The following is a 21,498-nucleotide window of genomic DNA, read 5'->3' as shown; positions in this document are numbered from 1 at the left end:
AAAGGGAGCGCAACAATGTCCAAGGGAAGGGTCCCCTGAAAGATGAAAACAGAACCAAGGCATCTGTGCCACTTTTTGGTTGCCTTGCTGATTATGCTAAAATTAATTATGCTGTTAGAGCTAGTGAAAAGTCTTGCTAATAGTAGTGCTAGCTTGGATACTCCTGTCAGTACCTAAACCTTCATCTTGCATGTTGCATTATTCAGAAACAAGTGTCCAAAAGTGATGTTGCTTGATGGACTCCACTCACGTTTCAACACATGAAAAGGAGAATGTCTGTAGTTGTTGTGCTACACATGAATTAACAGGCAGACAAGGAGCAAGATGAGTTTTCAGCTTTATTTTTTGAGATTTTTTCGGGCTACTTGGTAATAGTAAATATCCTGCATTAACTCTAAAGAGTTGGTATGGTGACTGCTTATGTTTTCTGTGGTTCGGGCCAATATAAGTCCAGCTTTTCCTCTGCTTTATGAGCTCTGCTTTGGTTTTTACCAGCTGCTGGTGTAAAATATCTGTCTGTTTCGATGCTAAATGCTAAATGCTGGGTGCAGGGCTGATGAGAGCCATAACACGTCATTTCCACATTTCCTTGCGTTCAACATTCAAGCGTAACAGTAAACCATAAGCTGAAAGATGTAACTCCAAAATAATGAGCTCAAAGATGCTAAAACACTCTGAACAGTTGAGTGAAATTGTAGAATCTGGTGAGCTTTTGTGCGTTTATCATTATTAGACTATTATTTGCATGTTGACAGTTAGAAAAATCTGAAGTAAAATATGTGTAGCTCTCTGTATTGTTTCATTGGTATTGTAAGTTTGGTACAAAGACATTAGTGGACACAGGCTGAGGGCTTTTTCCACAGTGTTGTTCAATAATGAGGCTTGTTGATTGTACCTGAAAGCTATGTAATTGCAGCTATTTCTAACAAATTGACAAACATAGCATAAGTGAGCAAATGTGCCCTGGAAGTTAAACAATAAGCCAAAGGTTAAACTGTTCACCCTTTACCCTTTCACCAAACAAGACAGTTCAATCAGAACCTTCCCATGTCAAAGAGCAAAGAGCTATGACTCCCCCTCTCACCTGACAGCGTATGTAATGCGGTCAGGTCTCAGGGCTCTCATCATGCACAGTCTCTGGAGGGAGGTTTTGCTCTTCCACTCCTGTGGGAATTTCTCTTTTTCTGGACACTCGGACTCCACAAACTTCTTCCAGCGTTTGGCTGAACCTTCGATATCTCTGTCCAGGTTTCTGAACTCATCCATCGCGCACAGGGACTGGTGGTTTTGAAAAAAAAAATGATTTGAACAAGAAAAGCTGGTAGTAGTAGTAGTAGTAGTATTTTTTAAAGTGCTATTACATTGTAATAAGTGACGCACATGAAATTTTGTGACCATTTCAGAAACGCTTCATCATAAGCAGAAAAAGAACTAAGTTTGTTTGCAAAAGTTGGAAGGAAAAAAAGAGACTAGAAAAAACAGAGGAGTGCCCATCTTTCCTCACGCCTATGTAAATAATATTTATTCAAATGGAAATGCTGAGTAAACACGATTCCTTTCATAACAGGACAGGGTGGAGGGGAGAACTAAATATGCATCTGCTGCAGAAACAGTGGGGGCTTCATTGTGATGTCCCAGCTGACAGACACCTTATCTCATCTGTGGAAAACAGCAGTGTCACGCAGTGCAGCCTGGAGCAGGTATACACTCCCTGATGAGTTTACACAAACGCACACATACTGTGTGTATGCCATCTCCCATACTGTATAAACTGAGAAGGGTACTGAAATCCTCCTACTGCACACACATAGAACACAAGGTGTCATGGAAATAATCCCTCTGTTAATGCATAAAATGTGCGATCCTACAACCCCTCACCACAAGCCATGTGGTGGTAAGGTAAACTGAAATGAAGTGGCTAAGCACACAGTTCTTCACACCAACTCAGTTTAATTACCACAGGCGGTTGCAACCTCTCAGCCCTGGTGAGGGGAGAATACACTGAGTCCTAAGGGGTTCCTGCTTGCTAATATCATCAAGAGAGCCAAGTAATCAGAGGATCTTATCCTCCTTTAAAGCTTGCCAACTGATTATGTTTCCAACTGTGATAAGAAAATCAAGTGACAGAATTTGATTAGCAGGGCCTGAAACATCCACAGTGTGCTGAGTGCAGTTGGGTAAAGGCCGTCTCTGAACCCTCAGAGAGGTATAGGTTAAGTTAATACTGTAGGCGGTACAGATTGAAAAATTCATGAGCACAAGAGGCTAAAAAAACCTGCTGCCATTAGGGTTTAGTTTGCTGCTAAACTGATCTGACAAGAGAAGGAACCCTTGCTATCTGATGTCCACATGGCTGCATTGCCAGATGTCTGTTCCTAAGAGAAAGTGTGCGTATGCAGAGTTTGTTCTAGTACCCCTTCAATGTGAGAATGTACCAGGGTCACAGAGCAAAGTGATGCCATGGAGAAAAACACTCTGTCAGTCTGGAGTTTTAGGTATAACGAAGATACAGACTCCAATTATGCTACTAACTTTCCAAGAATGTTTTCATTATAATGCAGAGTTGTTGCTGGGAGACTTGGTTGGAAAAATTGCATCATAGGAAGGAAATCCACACAGTGTGTAAAGCTGCTAAGAGTTTAAAAAAAAATTGAAGAAAATTGCCTCTTATACATGACAGGCTGGAGGAAAACTGAGATAAGTTTTTGGAGATTTCAACATTGAGGAGAAAGTTGGATGGGATTCTAAAAATAGGGGTTATTTCACAATTTAACACTTTCCTTGCATCTTTCTACTATATTTTTGTGGATTTCAAGAGGAGACCTCTGTCTTTCAAAAAGAACACCATATTATGATGAATTTAAAAAATAACCTCATATTGGGATTTTTTTGTGCAAATATTGGCAAGAAAGTTTGTAAAAATCTTGAAGTGCTATTCTTTTAAAGATCACATTGCAATGCATCCTATTGTTTATCCTCTCTGTGCTCTTTTATAGTAGATGTATACAGGTCCTGTCATTAATACCACAAAGTCACACATCTTGCAATCTTGGTTCGAACTCATGTCTTTGTTTTGTTCAAGATTTAACAAAGTTTTAAGTAAAGTACTTGCAGGATATCAAAAACGTGAGATTCCTTTAGGTATGAGAGCATAATTGGCTAGACAGTATTGTGTGACTTCAGTGCCATGTGTAAATTGGGTTAGGATGAATTTGCACTAAAAATATTTAGCTGGGAAAATACCACTTTTTCCATTTCAAAACACCATCAGGAAAGTAGTCTTCTATACAGTGTGAATGTGACTACTACCATCCAAAATGCAGACAGGGTTTTTGAGATGGAGTCTGACAACAGTGACATTTTTCAGAAGAACTGTCTTTGGGACGATTACTGCAAATGAAAACGATTGAACACTGAGACTAATATAAAATTCAGCATATTTTTAAGATGAATTTTTATACAGGTTTTTAATTAATAATTGGCTATTTGCCAAAAAATTGCAATTATTATTCATGACAAATGTTGTTATAGGGCTACATAAGCAATTAACCCTGCAAATAAATCATTAGTTTTTCTGTATATTATTTCTGATAATGTGAATCTATACATAAATTCTGCTCCCGACAAGGGCCAAAGTTGCAATATTACATTTCCCTAAAAATGTACTAAAATGTAAAAAAAAAAAAAAACAACAACAAAAAAACAAAAAAATTCATCAATGAAAACAAGTTACCAGTTTATTTAAATGGAATTTGATAGAGGGGCTAAGAAAAGAAAAAGAATAATCAATTATCAATGTAATTAGGCTTAACTCTCCGAACCAGCAAAACTAATATACTACTGTTCAAAAGTTTGGGGTCACTTAGAAATGTCCTTATTTTTGAAAGAAAAGCATTTTTTTCCCCTGAAGATAACATGAACTCAACCAGAAATACAATCTAGACCAGTGGCTCCCAACCTGGGGTCCATACCCCCCCAGGGGGGGTCGCCAGAGATCTGAGGGAGGATGAGAAGCTTTGTCTGCTCTGAGGCTGTGATGTTATAAAAAATTGATTTTTACATTCTGGATAAAATCAGAGTAACAGACTCACTGTGTCATCACAAGTCTACCTATAAAACATTTTAAAAATATTTATTTGGTCTTCCTTCAAAAATCCTTTGCTACTTCGATGGCCACACCTCCTTGACCTTTCAATTTCTCTCCACGCTTTCTTCAGGTCGGCTCGCTAGTTCATCCTGATTTATTGGTTTGTGTGCAGTTAGAAAATTACTGGTGGAAACGATGTCTGAAAAACGCAAAACGGGTGAAGATTCATCAGTACCTACAAACTCTGGCTATACCTCGAGAGTTACCTTAAATTTGGTTTTATTAAAGGACAAGACAGAATTATGTTATTTGTGGTGAAATGCTTGCAAATGACAGCATGAAACCAGCGAATTACAGCGACGTCAGGAAACAAAACACAGTTTGGTAAAGTCGGAAAGATATTCACAAATTCGAACTTCCGGCATCAATAACTCATTAAATATACGTTGTCTAAACATAAACGATGCCTCTTTTCCATCGATGGTAGACATTGTGCTACAAGCCCAGTTTAATCAAAAGTAGCTGTCTTTCAAGCTGCAGGAATAACATTGGTGTCTATGAGCAGCTGGCTGTGCGACGAGTGAACAGGGACCGTCTGCAAAATGCAAAACAGCTGCAAACAGCGAAGAGGCACAAATATTCAACAAATTTACTGCAGCCAGCAACAGACTCCTGCTGGTCATACTACAACTCTTGGTTTGATATTAATTTTTTTTTTTCATAATTTTGAGGATTTTTTTATAGTAAAAAAAAAAAATCAATAACTTAACTCTTATGCATTGTAGTGTCATCAAATTTACTGCAGCCATAAACTCTCTCCTCCTCATCACAGTACAACTCTTGGTTTGTTATAAAATATTATTTTTTAAAATAATTTTAGGGAATTTTCTATTAGTAATACAATTCAATAACTTCCCTCTTATGTTTTGTAGTGTACTTACGGGGTGGTTTTGGTGGGGGGCAAATGACTATTCTAGCTGGAAAAGGCAGATTTTTAATGGAATATCTACACAGGGGTACAGAGGCCCATTTCCAGCGACCACTTCTGTGTTCTAATGGTACATTGTGTTACCTAATTGTGTTGAAAGGCTAATTGATGATTAGAAAACCCTTGTGCAAATATGTTAGCACATGAATATAAGTGTGAGTTTTCATGGAAGACATAAAATTGCCTGGGTGACCCCAAACTTTTGAACGGTAGTGTTAATATGCTTCAGTTGTACAGCCATCTCTGTCTCACTTCTTACCTTGATCCCACCCCAGGAATGGTTGGATAGGAAATCCACTGGTGATGTTAAACCTGGTTGGACATGGTATCTCAGAAGGAAGTCCAGCTCTACTGGGTTTATTTCTTTATTCATCAGCAAGATCTGGGAACACAACAAACAGGAAAGGTTTTGCAATGCTGTGTTGTCAACGTACACCACATTTCCTGTCCACTTGATTAGATCTGAACAGGGAGGCTAGTCTCGGGAGCAGCTGATTCAATGGCAAGTCTGTTTTTAAAACAAACCATGCAGAAGATGAAACTCCTACCTGGAATGTGAGCTGAGCAATATACGTGAGCTTGTCACACTCAAACAGGCCTCTGGTGGTGTACTGAAAGACTGAGGAGGTGATGCTGTCAATTAGGTTGGACACCCGCTGCTTCAGAGCCTCATCTGGCTCTGCCTTCAGAACTGCTTTCTGGAAAACCACACTGAATGCCTGGGAATTTACAGGAGCAGGTACACACTCATTATCTGACATTGAAGTGTTATAAATACCAGGGTATTTATAACACGATACATTAAACAGATAAATTAAACAATATTAATCAATTTTTGGGTTGTGTTTGTATTGGTCTGTAAATCACATATCATCAGTCAGTGTCATTCACCTTTGACATGATGGATATGAAGCGGTTTGTTCTTAAGATATTAATACTACATATCAATACTATTTTGGCTCTTTCAGGAAAGTCCTCACCTATAAAACACTAAAATGTATTTGAGTTCATCTATGTTACTGTATTAAGCTTGGATGAAAAGATTGCTGGACTGACAGAGAATTTCCCCCATTTCCATAAATTTCTGATTAACAAAGACAGAAACAAAAAAGCCATCTGCCACAACATTAGAAACATAGACCTTTGAAGAGAATAGCACTGATCATCTGGTTAAAATGCAATGCAAATCACTGAGTGGTCAGGGGGGGTCACGGTCACAGTCATCATCACATTAGGCCCTAAGTGATTATTATTATTATTATTATTATTGTAGAATGTCCATGCACCATAGGTAGTTCGATACAACTTTTTTCCTACTACCTGTCAAAGCCACTTTTTAATCACTATATTCACTTTAATTTTATACTTCTGTGCCTTGAAATATGTACATACTGTATATTGAATTTTAATTTCAGTTTTATAGACTAACTTCTATTGTTAATGATACTAACCTGCTCTTTTTGTTATTTTATGTTGTTGTATGTAAGCTGCTGAACACTTAAATTTCCCTCGGGATTAATAAAGTATCTACCTTTCTATCTACCAGGAAACCTTGGATGTACCACCCACCTAATTGTTGCAGAGCAAGCATACATGTCAGTTGTAACAGCACTCTCTTATGGCTGCAACCTCCCCTACAGGCCAACACGCTCCACCACATCACAAAAATTGCTTCATTTGTAGCTTAAGGAACTTAACAAAGAGCCTGTGGCCATGATCCAGCCTTCTGACTCTCAAGATCCCAATCTGATTAAGCATTGCTGGGACGTGCCAGAATGAGCTCAGTTCATAGAGGCCCTGGAGGTACTGTGAACCTGACCCGACAGATCTGAGCTGTTACAGATACAATACTAGGCATTTGATTTTAATGTTCTGGTTGATCAGTGCACATTATTGATGATTGATGATGATAAGTTGAAGAGTGAAACATTTATTGGACTGACACAGAAAATTTACTACTATTTTGATATATGTCAACAATAATGTATCCGACTAACAAGTATTCCAAAGTCTGACCTTCTGTTCCACAAAGCTTCACTGCTGTCCAAAAAGTAAAAACACATCATTGAACCACATGTAGCACTGGCTGATATGTTTCTGTCACTTTTTTTAAACCAATATAATAATTTTTATTTTTTATATGTATATATATATATATATATATATATATATATATATATATATATATATATATATATATATATATATGGGGGGGGGGTAGGAGAGCTATCGCTTGGCCATGAAACTTCCAGAGGAGTTTGTTATTGTTCCAGGGGCGCCAGAATGTAATCAGTTATTCTCATGTTTGGGCGGGAGAGGAGTAATTTCACCTTCCCCCTACTGCTCTCAACAATTTTAGACCTCAGCTGTAGCGATTCTCACCCTGATGGCTTCCAATCTGTGACTCAAATCAACAGTCACACCAAGCAAATTGTTCATCTTATGATTGAGTTCGTCATACCGAGCATCGGCAGCCGTGATCCGATCGTTTGCATAGACCAGCAGAGTTTGGACGTCATTTCTGTCTGCGGTCTTCCTGATTTTCCAGAAGCTCAGGCCAGTGAACAAGCCAATTATCAGCAGGCCTGTCATCATAAATCTGAATATATAAACATCTTCCACATCCTCCACGGATAGGGGTGCCAGGCACATGATCCCCTTCCACTTCCCCCAGGCGTCAATCACGTAACCAGAGGCGAAAACTCCCATCCGGGCAGGTAGGCTCCCCTAGGCCTGTGCTCTTTGTGGCGACAATCTTGTCAATTGCGTTGAGAGACCAGTTAATCAATTCCATGATCGGTGTTTCGAAGGTCCAGTGCCAAGCGATCGCTCCAAGTCAAACAGACGAGACGAAGACGAAGAAATGCAGCAAGCAGGGAGACATGAGGGTAGGGAGAAACAGAGATAGCTGCGGAGCAAGGAAAAGTGCGACCGCCTCCTACGAGAGCTGGTGTAATTTTGATGGTTCTTTTTATAGGAATATCAATTTTTATTTCTGAATTTTTTTTATAAACAAAAAGTTTATAATTAAGTTATTAAAAGAGATATTTTTGTTGTTTAGGTTATTCCTCCTCCAAGGAGGCAGAGCCTCGACAGAGTAAAAACTTACACCACGAAAATTTTTCATTTCTATTTATCTGCATTTTTCATCTGTCTGCTACATTCACAGATTACTGCAAATCTAAGTGCAATTATAGCGATTTTATTCAACATTTTAAGACTTTCTGTAAACTGACGCACTGCCTAGAAAAGTGGTCTATTATGGGATGGCTACACCGTTACCATGACTCGTAGTACGTTAGCTCTGGTGCTAACAGCAACATGTTTTACATTGAGGTGATACCGTCGGCTTGAAGTGACGCAGTGATCAGAAAACTCTTTGTTGTACAATTTGTACACAACCAGGCTTTTATCCAAGCTGCCATTGGGAAGATTTTTAAAAGAAAACGTTCTGCCCTACAAGTTCAATCTCGTCTTCCTTCACTGTTTACCAGTGCCTGACTTCACTCAGTACTTCCTGTGCTTCTTCTTCATGGCTACAAACAGACTTTAGGTTCATTACCGCCACCTACTGGGCTGGAGTGTTCATCAGAGTTAGAAAGAACCAGAAATGAGGGAACTGTGGAGGGTGCAATTAATTGTGTCACCATTTTTAACGCGTTATTTTCGCGGTAATTAATTAATCGAAATTAATGCATTAAAGTCCCAGCCCCTATATATATATATATATATATATATGTATGTATGTATGTATGTATGTATGTATGTATATATATATATATATGTATATATATATATATATATATATATATATATATGTATATATATATATATATATGTATATATATATATATATATATATATATATATATATATATACATATATATATATATATATATATATATATATATATATATATATATATATATACATATATATATATATATATATATATATATATATATATATATATATATATATATATATATATATATATATATATATATATATATATATATATATATAACCAACAAAAAATAGATATTTGTAATGGGTATTCTGCATATATTAAATGATATATAATCTCATTATGCTCCATTCTTTGCAATAGCAGAAGAAATTGGACAGAAAACATTGGATATACAGTATTATTGCTGAGCAAGTGGCTGTGTACAATGAGTTTACTGTTTTATCACAGCATTATTTATTTACTGGAGTCTCAAAACAAAACTGATGAGAGCTAAGAAGAAAATAATGAGTTGAAAGATGCTAAAACACTCTATAAAGCTGCAGAGTTGGTGATATTTCTCTTAGGGTGGGTTGTTTAGAAAGAAGCCCCTTCACATTTAATACTAGTCCTCAGAGTCCCATTGTTAATCTGAAGACACTGACTGGCAAAGCTTTAAAAGCTTTTGTTTTCAGGTCAGTAGGAAACGATGGACTGACAGCCACAGACTAATTCATGTGGGTTGTGGAGTCTCTTGTGGGATCTGTTGACATTAAGAGGATTGCAGAAAAAAAAAACTCAAAAAAACGGGAGCCTTACCTTATAAATTTGTTGCCAATTGAATTGAATATTCAGCATCTACGCTAATCAAACAAGAGTGCTGTTTGAACAAAATGTTAAGAGTCAACATAGAACTCAATTGCCCTTGAAATGATTTCCTTGGATCCAACCTGTGACCATTCTTAATTGTCATTACAACAGCACAAGTCACTTTCTTGGACATACTAAACAGCACAGTTATGAATTTAATGGTAGTCAGAGCTGCACGTTCAAAACTAACTGTGTATTACTTTAAAAGTTAGACTTTAGGAGCAACTGTAAATTGAAAGATTGCAACAGAAATAAAATAATTATCATTATTTTTGACTCAGAAAAGAGAAATGTCATTCTGTTAATTTAGCAGAATCGTGCTTTGGACTAACTTTGTGTGAAGAACACATGTTATGATGTATTTCATTCATTCACAAGGTCAAAGGTATATACACTGAATGTGTTTTCATTTGATTATGTTGGGAAATAACTTGTGTGAAGGTAGCTACCTGCAGAGTTGGGAGTGATTGCAAACCATATCTCAGGCTGCCTTCTCTCAGTGCTCACTGGCTGACAACATGAAAGACATTACGCTCTACATAACCACATTAGGGAGCCACAAACACAATAAAAGCAGGACAAAGAGCATAAAACACAGTGAGCAAATGCAAGGAGGAGGGAGAAACACAGCAGTGAGTGTAAAGAGGGGTCTCACTGGGGGCTTGTGAGGCGGGTAGGAAACAGGGTGGGTCCATAGACAGTCTACCTTGAGAGAGAACTGGTACATTGGGTGGATTTTATTGAGGTCGTTCATTATGAAGTACAATAAGGAAGCCCGTGCTGCTGCTGGCCGGTAGCACTCTCGAGCCTCATTGATTTTGGCCTCTGTCACCTTGGCTTCTTTTACCTACAGTAAAGATAGTGCAAATACAAACATATATCACACATATATCTACACAGATATGCACGCACTCAGGGTTCATCAATCAGCTAATGATGAACTTGTGTACCATCTAATAAAACAGCCTCCAGTGTATAGCAGAGCTATTCCAATTTCAAAGTTCCAGCCAAAATGTTCTCCTACTGTGTGGAACATGACAGTTATTATTATTTCTTTTTTTTTTTTTTTTTACAAATGTCGGTGTAATTATGTTTAAGAATGAACATCTGCAAAGGCAGAGCTCATCTCTTCGCAGACAGAAGGCACACTCTCACTTCATACAGTGCTCTTTCAGAAGTGCTGTGAAGAATCAGAAACAGCAACAGTCCTCATGTGGCACAGGCAACATGCAAATATGATGTTCTGACCACAAAAAGACAAACAAAGCAAAGTAGTAAGACAGATGGGAATATGGCTATAGCCCACAAATCACAGTGTAAATATTCTGTACATCCAGATCACTCACGAAATAACCTCCAAGGACCTACAAGCTTGTGCAAGGTACAGAGTATAAAGTAGTACTGCATTCTAAATTTCATTTAGCACAAATTCAGAAATAAGCTGCACTGTAAGTACTTTTCTAGTTACCTGACACATTTTAAATAGGGTATAGACATGGTATCAGTGGGCTTAAGAAATTTGTCTTTTAAAGAAAAAGAACTAAACTGTGTAGCTTTAAATATAAAATTAGATAGACTGACTTTCATGTTCATGTACTGAACAAGAAGAAAAACTAAAATAGCTTTAAATATATTTTAGGTACCACTGCTTAATACAATGCCTAAATGAGCATCTAAATGACTTTTTTGCATTGCACATGAATGTTGCATTGTGGGTAGTGAGGCATGTTGTTGCTATTTAGTAGCATGGGAGCGGGTCTTGGTCAGTAAATGTCTGCTGTGGATGGACGTGTTGATTGATGAAGTGGTAGAGGTGTAGTGTGTTATATTGTGTGTACATGAATTGACCATTTTGTGGCCAGTACACTGCTGTACAAGACACTGTCAGATGTTGCTGTTGACCTAATATATTGGTAAGGCTGATTTATTTTTATCAACATTTTTTAATCCCTGAATTAGCACCACGGATGTCTGCAAATATGTTGTTTATTTCTGTGTATATTTTAACATTACACTACAGGGTTTCCTCTACATTCATTCCTCAGCCCGTCACTGCTAAAATCCCAGCCGCCGCTCCTTTTTTTTTTTTTAAATCGTGGCAAATACACCACCACCGCATGTCTCCACCTTGGGGGGGCAGCCTGCCGCCGCTGCTGGAAAAAAATCCTAGACGAAACACTGCACTGAGAAGTACGTATGTTATTTTCTGTTTAGAAGTAATTGTTATACTAGACTGTAATGTGTAATTACATTGTTAAAAAGTCACGCTGCATACAGTATATACAGTCTGTATAAACAGCCTGTACTTATTAGGGCTGCAACCAACCATTGCTTTCATTTTTGATTAACTGTCTGAACACCAAGCAGTTTCTCAGTGTTTTTTGCTCTTGACATATTTTTACTCACTGTGGACTCATTTTCCACTGCAATAAAAATCCTGCACCTCTATGGAAACAGAACAACCATGAAGAAGGAGGGAGAACTCAGAAATGTCTTTTGTGAAGTTGCCATAAATATTTAAATGAGACATACTGAATAAAGTGATTTTGAAGAAATATCACAGTTTTAAGCTCAGATTTAGTTCATTTCCTGATGAAGCTGTGTGTCACAAATGAGTAATTATAGCACTGTTAGAAAGCTGGAAATTGGACAATTCTTTCTGTTTCTGCCTCTGAAAAATGATGTCAATTTGGTGACATTTTTAAAGAAAGTATGCATTTCAAACCATCTGCTGGTTTTGGGGTTTGTGAGGGTTAATCTGTTGTTTAGTTCACAAAATGTCAGACATGGTGAATACTGACCATCAGTGTTTTTCACAGCCTCAATTGTCGTGTTTTCTTCTCAACCAAAAGAAATTCAGTGTACTGTCATAGAGGAGGATATATACCAGAAATTATTCAGTGTTAAGAAACTGGAATCAGAGAATTAAGATGTTTTTTTTCAACTGAAACTGATGTCATTTATCAATATAGTCAGGGATTAACTGATTATTTAACAATTAACCAATTTATAATTGCAGCTCTTTACTTATACAATATATGTGCTCAGTATTGGTCCTGATAGCTTTTACATGCTCCCTAGTCATCCAGTAATTTGATGGGTGTAATCTAAACCGTTACAGGAGCAGACCAGTGGTAATAAAAATACAGGCTGTACTTATAATAACAAAAAAGAACAAGACCTTCTCTTCTATTTCGGCTGCAGTCCGTTTGGTTGTCTCCAAGTTTTCCACCAGCTCTGTGTCACCCAGGAAGTTTCCTGAAGCTGAGGACAAACGAGACAGCAGGTTGTCCTCCAACATCTTCAGAGTGATCTTAAAACCGTTCTGCTGCTTCGTCAGGTCAGACTACAAAACACAGAAAAACAGAGCAAAAACACAAATTTCACATGTCTAGGATTTCTCAGATAAACATATACCCTAATCTGAGGTGATGTGAGATGTTCAAGGTGTGAGTCAATATAAGGAAATGAATACTGAAGGGCACCTCAAAGGCAGAACTAATCAATATGCTCTGCATCGGCTATCCGGACACATAAAGGCAGTGCTCAGGGCTGGATTAGCCAGCTTCCATCTGGTTGCCAACATCAAACCTCAGCTGAGTGACCTAACCCTCAGTGTGGTGGGACCGTCGATTTGAGCAAGAGGGGAAGGAGCTTTGATGGTGAACTACACACACACACAAACACCCACACACCCACACACACACCCACACACACACCAAAACATCCATTAGGAATCATCTGTTATGAGATATTATGTTTTCAATTGTGAAGCAATGCGAGAGCCAGAATATGCATATATACACACACAGCCCAATATTCATGGGTTTTACTCACATCTCACCATATGGATTAGTGCACACTACACACTCTAATAAAGCTTTCTGTCTTTGCTCTGACTGAAAAAACAAAAGTGAGAGAAACTTTCACTTTTTCAAAGGCTGGTGTTTAAGAGGCATTGGGAGAATAAAGTCGGCAGGGCACGGTTACTCTCTTTATTGCTTCATCCTGCTTTGTCCTTTATTATAGTCTGTTGCAGCTCCTTGTTCCTGCTCGATAATGATTTTGCTTTATTGAAGTTTCCCTTAATAGAAGCCTCTGCGACCTTTGAATTGTTGTAATTACAGGAGGGTGGGCAGTTGTGAGATTTGCCTACTTTGAGTGTTGTCAGTGACTGATAATAGCTGAGGGTTTTTTGAGTGGCGTGATCCTTGACAGACGGTTTTAATAAGTTTCTGGCAGTGCTGCCTCTTCGCCCGTGTAATCGCAGAGGTTGCTGATGGGGTGGGTATGGGTGGAGCTGTTCCTCCTCCCCATGGCATAATGCGTCCATGACAAAAGACATACTTAGCTTAGATCGCACCAGGGGAGCAGATAGTTTGAGAGATCATGCTGCTTAATTGCTCTCTTTATGACATTATTTGCTATTGTGGTGATGAGAGGTACTTCACACCACTGTTAAAGCTAATTGAACCTCTTCCTTGTAACATCTTGTATGCTCTGAATCTGATGTCATGACTCACTCTGTAGTTGAAAAGTTCTCTGCCAAAACAACACATGGAAAAAAAAAGGATTTGTGACATTTTAAAGAAAGACCTGACATGTTTGCACTTGAATTAGAGACAAAAAGTTCAGAATGGATCTGAGCAGTGGACATTTAACTGGGGACATTTGCCTGCATGAGTCAACTGTGACCTTCTACTTGCCTACACTCGGTGCTCTTGAGGGGAAAAAACTATCCACACTAAAACATTCCCAACTGGATCCAGTAATGAGTGAGTTTTTAATGATTAGCTTTCCTCTGGCACATTGTTCTTGTAATTACCCTTGCTTGGGAAAAACAAACAATTAACCAGTCAGCAGAACACTCTAATTGGGATTAAAATGAGATATTACATCTATCATTTTTTTAGGCAAATGATTACTGAGTGCCACGAAGCAGCCCTGTTAAGGTAATTTGGGAAGTGGAGCATTTTAGTTCTCATTAGTTCTCCAACGCCGAAGGTCTGGGTAAAACTGTGTCGAGACAAACACACACAAGGATGCACACACACACACACTCATATGCGCACAGGGAGGGCCAGATGAGGTAGTTATTGTGGCAAAAGGTAGTAGACTCATCCCCCTGTGCACTCTCCAAAAAGGCAACTTGACATTTTAAGCTCCTTAGCCTGTCTGTGGCTCAGTTAAATGAGCGCTCTTTCACCCAGTGGTCATCTTACATCTCGGTGGCAACGCTAACCTCATTAAAGGTATAATGGTACGGAGTCATTGGAAGAATATAAACAGGTACAGCCAATTTGCACTCCCCTATCAGTCTGATGATTGTTATCAGTCCAAGGCTGTTTACTGACAACAAAAAGCTATTCAGTGCCTCATTTTACAGTTTATTTTTTGACAGCAAGCTGCTCAGATGTGTATACAGTGACCCTCCCCCATCAACACCACCTACCTTTGACTTTCAGTGTTAATTAAAATGATAAGTGAGTTCCAGATCTCGATTTTTCCCCCTCATCCTCCGATCTAAGTGTAGTGCTAATTAAACAAGCACCATTAAATCACTTTTCACTTCTCCATTGGATTTTGCTGAGGGGACAGGAGGCTTAAAATAACTGTCATTTTTCTTCATACCTCTCTTCATTAATTAAAAATGCTGAATTTTCCATGGATGAAAGCCTACAGGTCTGAGTGAAGCACTGCGTACAGAGGGCCAATGCAAACAAAGACGCCTCCAGAAAACCATCAAAATGCAAATAGGATTGTGTTAGAGTAAATCTGCCTGACCTGTTAACAGAGTTCCCACCATATCTTCTGTTCTGATCTCAGAGATGCTGCCGTCAGCCAGATGTGTTCTGAACAAGGAGGGATTTCTGATTTCCCCTTTCTCCCTCAACTAACAAGAGCAGCATTAAAGAAACAGTGGAAGTGTGTCAATGTGTTGTCTAATTGCTGTGGTACAGTAGCGCCACTGGCCAATCCATTTCAAACAGCTGACATGAAAAGAGCAGATTGTCGATGAGAAAAGAGCGAGACATCATTAGGCAATGGAGCTTTGATCAAGAGAATTTTCGCTTAATTACAGACATTTACATTCACACCGTGGACTATATAGTGGATATCATAACTATGTGCTGCTCATTACTTCTGGAAAGTTGGTTTTACAGCTGCCAGAAACCTGCAGCACTGTGCATAGTGCACTGAACTGGCCATTAGCTCTGACCAGCAATGACAGCTTAGAGCTAGAGCTGAAGTCAACCGCGCTGATCAACAGAGTGGAACAACAGCTTTCCAATCATCACTGTCAGACACTGAGAGGTTCACAGAACAAAGACAGTCAAAAAGGAAACAGTTAAAAAGGAAAATGTACCTTAAACCATCTTCTACCTGCTTCTCCTTTGATTTCTGAGATGTGCATGTGGATTTGAGAACATAAACGAGTTCACAAAAATGATGAAAAAAAGAGATGAAACTCCCTTGAGGATAGCATCAAGACACAATTACACAATTTCTGGAGCTTGATGATAAATGGCAGTGGCAGAGTCAGTACCAGAGTGACTGTGACACAATGCTAAATTGCAAGTGCTTCATAAGTTAAGATTTTTTGATGTATGATTAATGGATTATTGCATATATGGGCATTTTTTCATGGGGCAATCCATGGCACTCAAATATAAATACTTCTTCTTTTGATGATGCCTGTCATTTAATGATTCAAGATGTCCGTAATCTAAGTTGACGAAAATGTTGATATTTTCTTTTCCAGACTGCTTGTTAGACCTTGCATAAAAATCAAAGTTTCTAGCAAAAGAAAGGTGTTTTAGTAAAATGTATACATCAAACATCATGGATGATAACAAATCGCATAGGCTCCTTGAGATCCCACAGACTGACTGGTATTTTGTAATACATGTATATTTTATAGTATTTGCAGTAGCATTGTCAGTAAGTAGTGTTTATCATAATAACTCCAGTGAAATTGAGTACAGTAATATTCTGTAAGGGCTCTACTATGTGCCATTGTCAGTCTGTCCAAGGGAAACAGTCCCATCTCTGTGAACTGTAGAACAGACTTCAAGGCAACAATTAAAGCAGCAATAACATTTTTGTCACATACACAACAGATCAAATGACTATATCAAAAGATTTACTTTAGATAGTGATGATCCAGCTCTGCAGTTCTAGTCAGCTGTATGAAACTCTTTCACATTATTCATCCCATTGTCTTGGTACTATGGCCCACAACTATCGTTCTGGCTCAGTCTCGCAGCTCTTCTTACCCCGTCCAGTTGGAGGAGGTTGCTTTTCCACCTTTTGAATCCCTGGTTGTTCATTAAACCCATAATAACTCATCTCTATGAGTAAATGTTGATGATATTTAATCATGATTAATTGGAATTAATCCACAGCAACCCTGTGATTAATCTAGTTAAAATGTTTAATCGTTTGACTGCACTAGTTTTAAGCAAAATAGTTCTCATAAACTATTTACCAAGTGCCTTGTCTTACATAAACTTAACAAGTATAAACTAGTGGGTGCCCATGGTGGAGTATTTAGCAGCCATAGAGGCAAATATTTTTCCCAGGTGGTGTTTAACACCAAAACAAAGTTCCTAACTGCGGCTAAAAAAAAGAGGTGAATACTGGATTTCATCAGGTGACCAGAAGATATGACTCGGAATTAACGTTAATGTTGTCCTTTGTTAACCAAATGTGTGAACAAGCAAATGATTATTAACATGTTCAGGCAGAGTAGTAACCCCAACAACAAGTAGTGCTGCATTATATGCATTATTTGTGTGAATGTGACAGCTTGCACTTGTACAGAAAAGCTGAAAAATAGCAGAAATGACAAAGCAAGGAATAATCTCTGCATTTCACATTAACTGCACTCAAACTATTTTTGCTCTTGGAGTAGTATGCAGATATCTCTAATTTTGGAAACAGCTTTGGGCATACGTTTGTGTGTCACATTAATTCCAACAACTCCCACAAGAAAAAGAAAAGTGTGATTAAAATTTGGAAAACTGTATAGAAATGAAGTCATGCATAACTATTTAAAGTAAATGTAATACTGATTGAAAATTGATAATCTACTTTTAATTTAAAAACACTATTCAAAACTTATTTAAAATAGTAATCACATTTTCTGATTATTCCAAGTTAAAGCACACACACACACACACACACACACACACACACACACACACACACACACACACACACGCACACACACACACACACGCACACACACACACACACGCACACACACACACACTCAAATAAATCTGTGGAAGATCCTACTCTCTCTAAGTGAGGCATTCGAAGCCCCATAATTATTGCACCTCCTCCAGCTGTTAATCAAAGGCGCTATAGCTGATTGTTTTGGAATCAAAGAGTGGACTTACAGCCTCTTGTGATGTTGAAAGACAGCTGGTGTCTTCTTATCAACGAATAGTATTAAAGATGGATAATGATGAGCAAGAGCGCTACACCTGACTTCTGGAGGCCCCCGACTCCTGACTGTTTCTTTTAATTACGCCAACGTAGAAGAGATGCTAGGAAAAAAACTCAAACAGTCCAACGCAGAAAGGTTGTTTGTTCTCTGATAACATCTGAAGAGTGTGACAGATTCTCCTTTCATGTCTGTTCAGGTTCACTTTTACATTACTGCACCACATCAGATGAAGTCTGTCAAGAACACCTCTTTCTTGTTAAATACCTTCATCGAGTCGTGTTGCTCCATGGCTCCACTGACACTCAAACTTTATTACCTTCAGCTGTTCCAGGTCAGGTCTCTCCATGCTGACCACCGCAGCCAGCAGCTGGTCCTCCAGACCATCTCTCGTCACTGTGAAATTTATCAAGGTGCACTGGGCCTGCAGCTCCGGCTGGTAATGAGGGCTGGCAAGCTTGGTGTGCAGGATAAGACGGAAACTGGGGTTGTACTCGCACTCCTTGTCTCCAATCTTTATAAACCTTTTTGGGTAAATGAGAAGCAGATTTTTTTGATCACTGAGGAGTTCTTGATTAAAGCAACGATTCAGAGGCAGCATGATGTGACAACAGCAGACATCAAGCAACTTGTCTTACCAGCATTTCTATAATCACCTGTCTGTTCGAGAAAACTGTCCTATGTCTTTTAGTATTCAAATGAATGTGTTTTGGGTTTTTTTCTAGGACACTTTCATAAGAAGTGATCAATGACTGTCTTCTCAATGTCATGTAAACATTTAAACTGTTTTTATTATATATTTTACTTACTATAAACAAGTCCTGTAAAATGACCAGTTAGTCTCAGTACCTTTTGACAATGCTAATGGTTGTTATAATAATAAAATCTTTAAAAATGCTAATAAATACATTACATTATTTCCTGAAACAGCTGGACAATGCAATCCTAAACAAACCTTACATAAAAAGGACAAAATAAAGCATTTATTGAGAATTTTTTTTAAATGGAGGATTTATGTGCATTTGGTGCTCTAGTAAGTAGTCAGGACAGCTTTTTTTGTCCAATCGTATATTTAATATTCAATGACAGACTGTATCCTCAATAAAATCTGAAATAAAGTGTCTCTTTTCTTGAAAATGACATATTTTTGATTGAGACAGGATTTTCAAACTTTGTATTTACTGACGTCATTACAGTTTAGTGTAGTTGCTAATTTATTCTGCTTCCAGCTAATTTATCCGACAAGTACAGTTAAAGTAGGTGCTGTAAATGGGTTATTGATCTAGAACCAGAAACAGATGCAGTTCTGATATTTTGTGTCTTTAATCTTTTGAAGTTTAAATTTCACTTAAATATAAATGAAAGAGAAGAGAGTAAAATGATCAGTACCAGGTGTTTTGTACGAGCAACAAGCCCTATAAATTAGAAACAGACATTCTTTCATTGAAATTGTTATTGCTAATCAAATCAATAACATTTTCATCAATATATGTCTGAATGTAAAAAAGCATTTTTTATCAAGTTGGGATTCCCATGAACAACTGAAGCATCACTGGTCGTTGAAACTTCAGAGCAAAATGCACCACCTGGAGAATGATCTGGCTGTACCTCATTATTATGCCTCTTTAGGGGTGAAAAAATGTGTTTGTACTTCTTTAAACCAATCATAATTATCTTTGGTGGTGGCAAATCCAAGATTTGGAGTTGCACCAGTAATTGTGTTGAAAAGTGGACAATGCATTGCTGTGTATGGTAAGAGCGAAAGTAATTATAAAAGACAACCCTGTGGCTGGACACCGTCCTGGATTTTTGGACAAATGTGCTATTTAACTTATAAGAAAAGTAAAAGTGCTTACATTTTCATTTAAATCAGACTAGTTGATCAAAGAAACATCAAGCTCCAGAATCTGTGCAAGCAACTAATGCCAGCTGACGATATTCAACAAAAGAACAGCAATTTTCAGCACAGTGCTTCAGACAAATTTCTGTCATCACCAAAAAAATACTGAGGCAGGATGCTTCTAACCAGCCCTAACCTACCTGCCCTTCTTGATGGTTTCTCTGCCCAGCAGAGGTCCAAGAACAGGATCCAAATTTTCCTCCAAGTTCTCTATCAGAACCAGATCACCTGCGGCCAGTGCTCTCTCTATGGCATCTAGATATCTTTTGGGGCAAACAGCAGGAATCCCTCTGTCAGAATCCACAATGTATCCAGAAAGACTAGCACTGAATTACAGTATAAAACCTCTTACCCTCGTTGTCCGATACGGATGACTCGCAGGTCTTCCCCATATTTGTTTTTAATCCATTTGATGCCCTGCAGCTGTGGGTCCACCATGAGTGGCCAACGCTGGCAGGAGGTAAGAACTGTGGCATTCTCAGTGGACATCCTGTCAGCAGGCAGGCCCTCGTTCTGCCACACTGCAACATCAGCACCGTCGGTCAACATGGCCAAAGGGTCCAGGTCAGGGGTCACTGGGATAGGAACCTTACACATGATATCAGTGGGTGTTTATGAAGATTCCGTCTTTTATTTACAATATTTTTGAAGTTATCTTTCTTATACTTTCCTTCTACTGCAGATATGTTTAGATTCTTCTAGCGGATTTGTGGCACAAAGTGACTTTACAGTCCAATGGAACAGAGAAAAGAAATTGTGGAAAGTACAATACCAAAAGGGTGAGATTGCTGAGTTTTCTTCAGTTTAACTTACTGTGTTCACTGTCAACAATCCACATAAATTTCAGAAACATATAGGAGAAAACATAAGCAGCCCATGTTGAACAATCACAATTCATGCATCACGAATCTATTCTAAGCTGCACATTAATAGACAAAATTAGGAATCTGCATAGAGCTCATCCTATTTGCATCAATAAACACCATTCACATTTTAAGCAATCAATCTTCACAATGGAGATCGAGAGTGCAAACGTACAATGATTCATAGAGTCACCATAGCCACATTAATGGAAAATACACCCATGTTGAAATAAACTGGAAATGCCTTTATTATTGTCTTCAAGATCAGTAGTCTCCACTGGCATTGGAAACTTTAAAATATTTGCAACTTAAAGAACAAAATAGAAGAAGCCCAGGCTCATCCAATCAGAGTTCATGGGGTCTCCATGTGGTATTTCTAGCAAACCTCTTAACCCACAAAACACCCACCTTCAGCTGACTGAGATAAGGCCTCCAGGTGTTGTCCATAAGCTGTAGCCTATAGTGTTTGGTGAAGTATCCCAGGTAGGAGATGAAGGCAGTAATGAGGAGGACATCCCCACACAGAGTACTTTCCTGTTTCTTAAAGTTTTCTACGGCCTCTGCCCAGCGAACGTTCTCAGATGTCAGACCACCCACCTGAAACACATGA

At 38.4% G+C, this 21,498-nt stretch overlaps 1 protein-coding gene across 1 annotated transcript in view; it reads right to left on the bottom strand.

The window, feature by feature from the left end:
• The window catches only part of dnah9 (dynein, axonemal, heavy chain 9), a 248,565-nt gene that overhangs the window by 38,946 nt on the left and 188,121 nt on the right, over window positions 1–21,498 (bottom strand). The window contains exons 60-68 of the mRNA XM_023276189.3: window positions 21,297–21,485; window positions 20,378–20,613; window positions 20,166–20,288; window positions 18,445–18,649; window positions 12,855–13,019; window positions 10,380–10,520; window positions 5,624–5,794; window positions 5,335–5,457; window positions 1,085–1,278 (exon numbers count right to left, since the gene is read on the bottom strand). Coding sequence (XP_023131957.2) covers window positions 1,085–1,278; window positions 5,335–5,457; window positions 5,624–5,794; window positions 10,380–10,520; window positions 12,855–13,019; window positions 18,445–18,649; window positions 20,166–20,288; window positions 20,378–20,613; window positions 21,297–21,485 — 1,547 coding nt within the window. The remainder of the gene's footprint in view (window positions 1–1,084; window positions 1,279–5,334; window positions 5,458–5,623; window positions 5,795–10,379; window positions 10,521–12,854; window positions 13,020–18,444; window positions 18,650–20,165; window positions 20,289–20,377; window positions 20,614–21,296; window positions 21,486–21,498) is intronic.

This window comes from Amphiprion ocellaris, chromosome 18, assembly GCF_022539595.1.
Source record: "Amphiprion ocellaris isolate individual 3 ecotype Okinawa chromosome 18, ASM2253959v1, whole genome shotgun sequence".
NCBI lineage: Eukaryota > Metazoa > Chordata > Actinopteri > Pomacentridae > Amphiprion > Amphiprion ocellaris.
The sequence above is the reverse complement of the archived record's forward strand: the minus strand, read 5'-3'. Positions and strand labels throughout refer to the sequence as shown.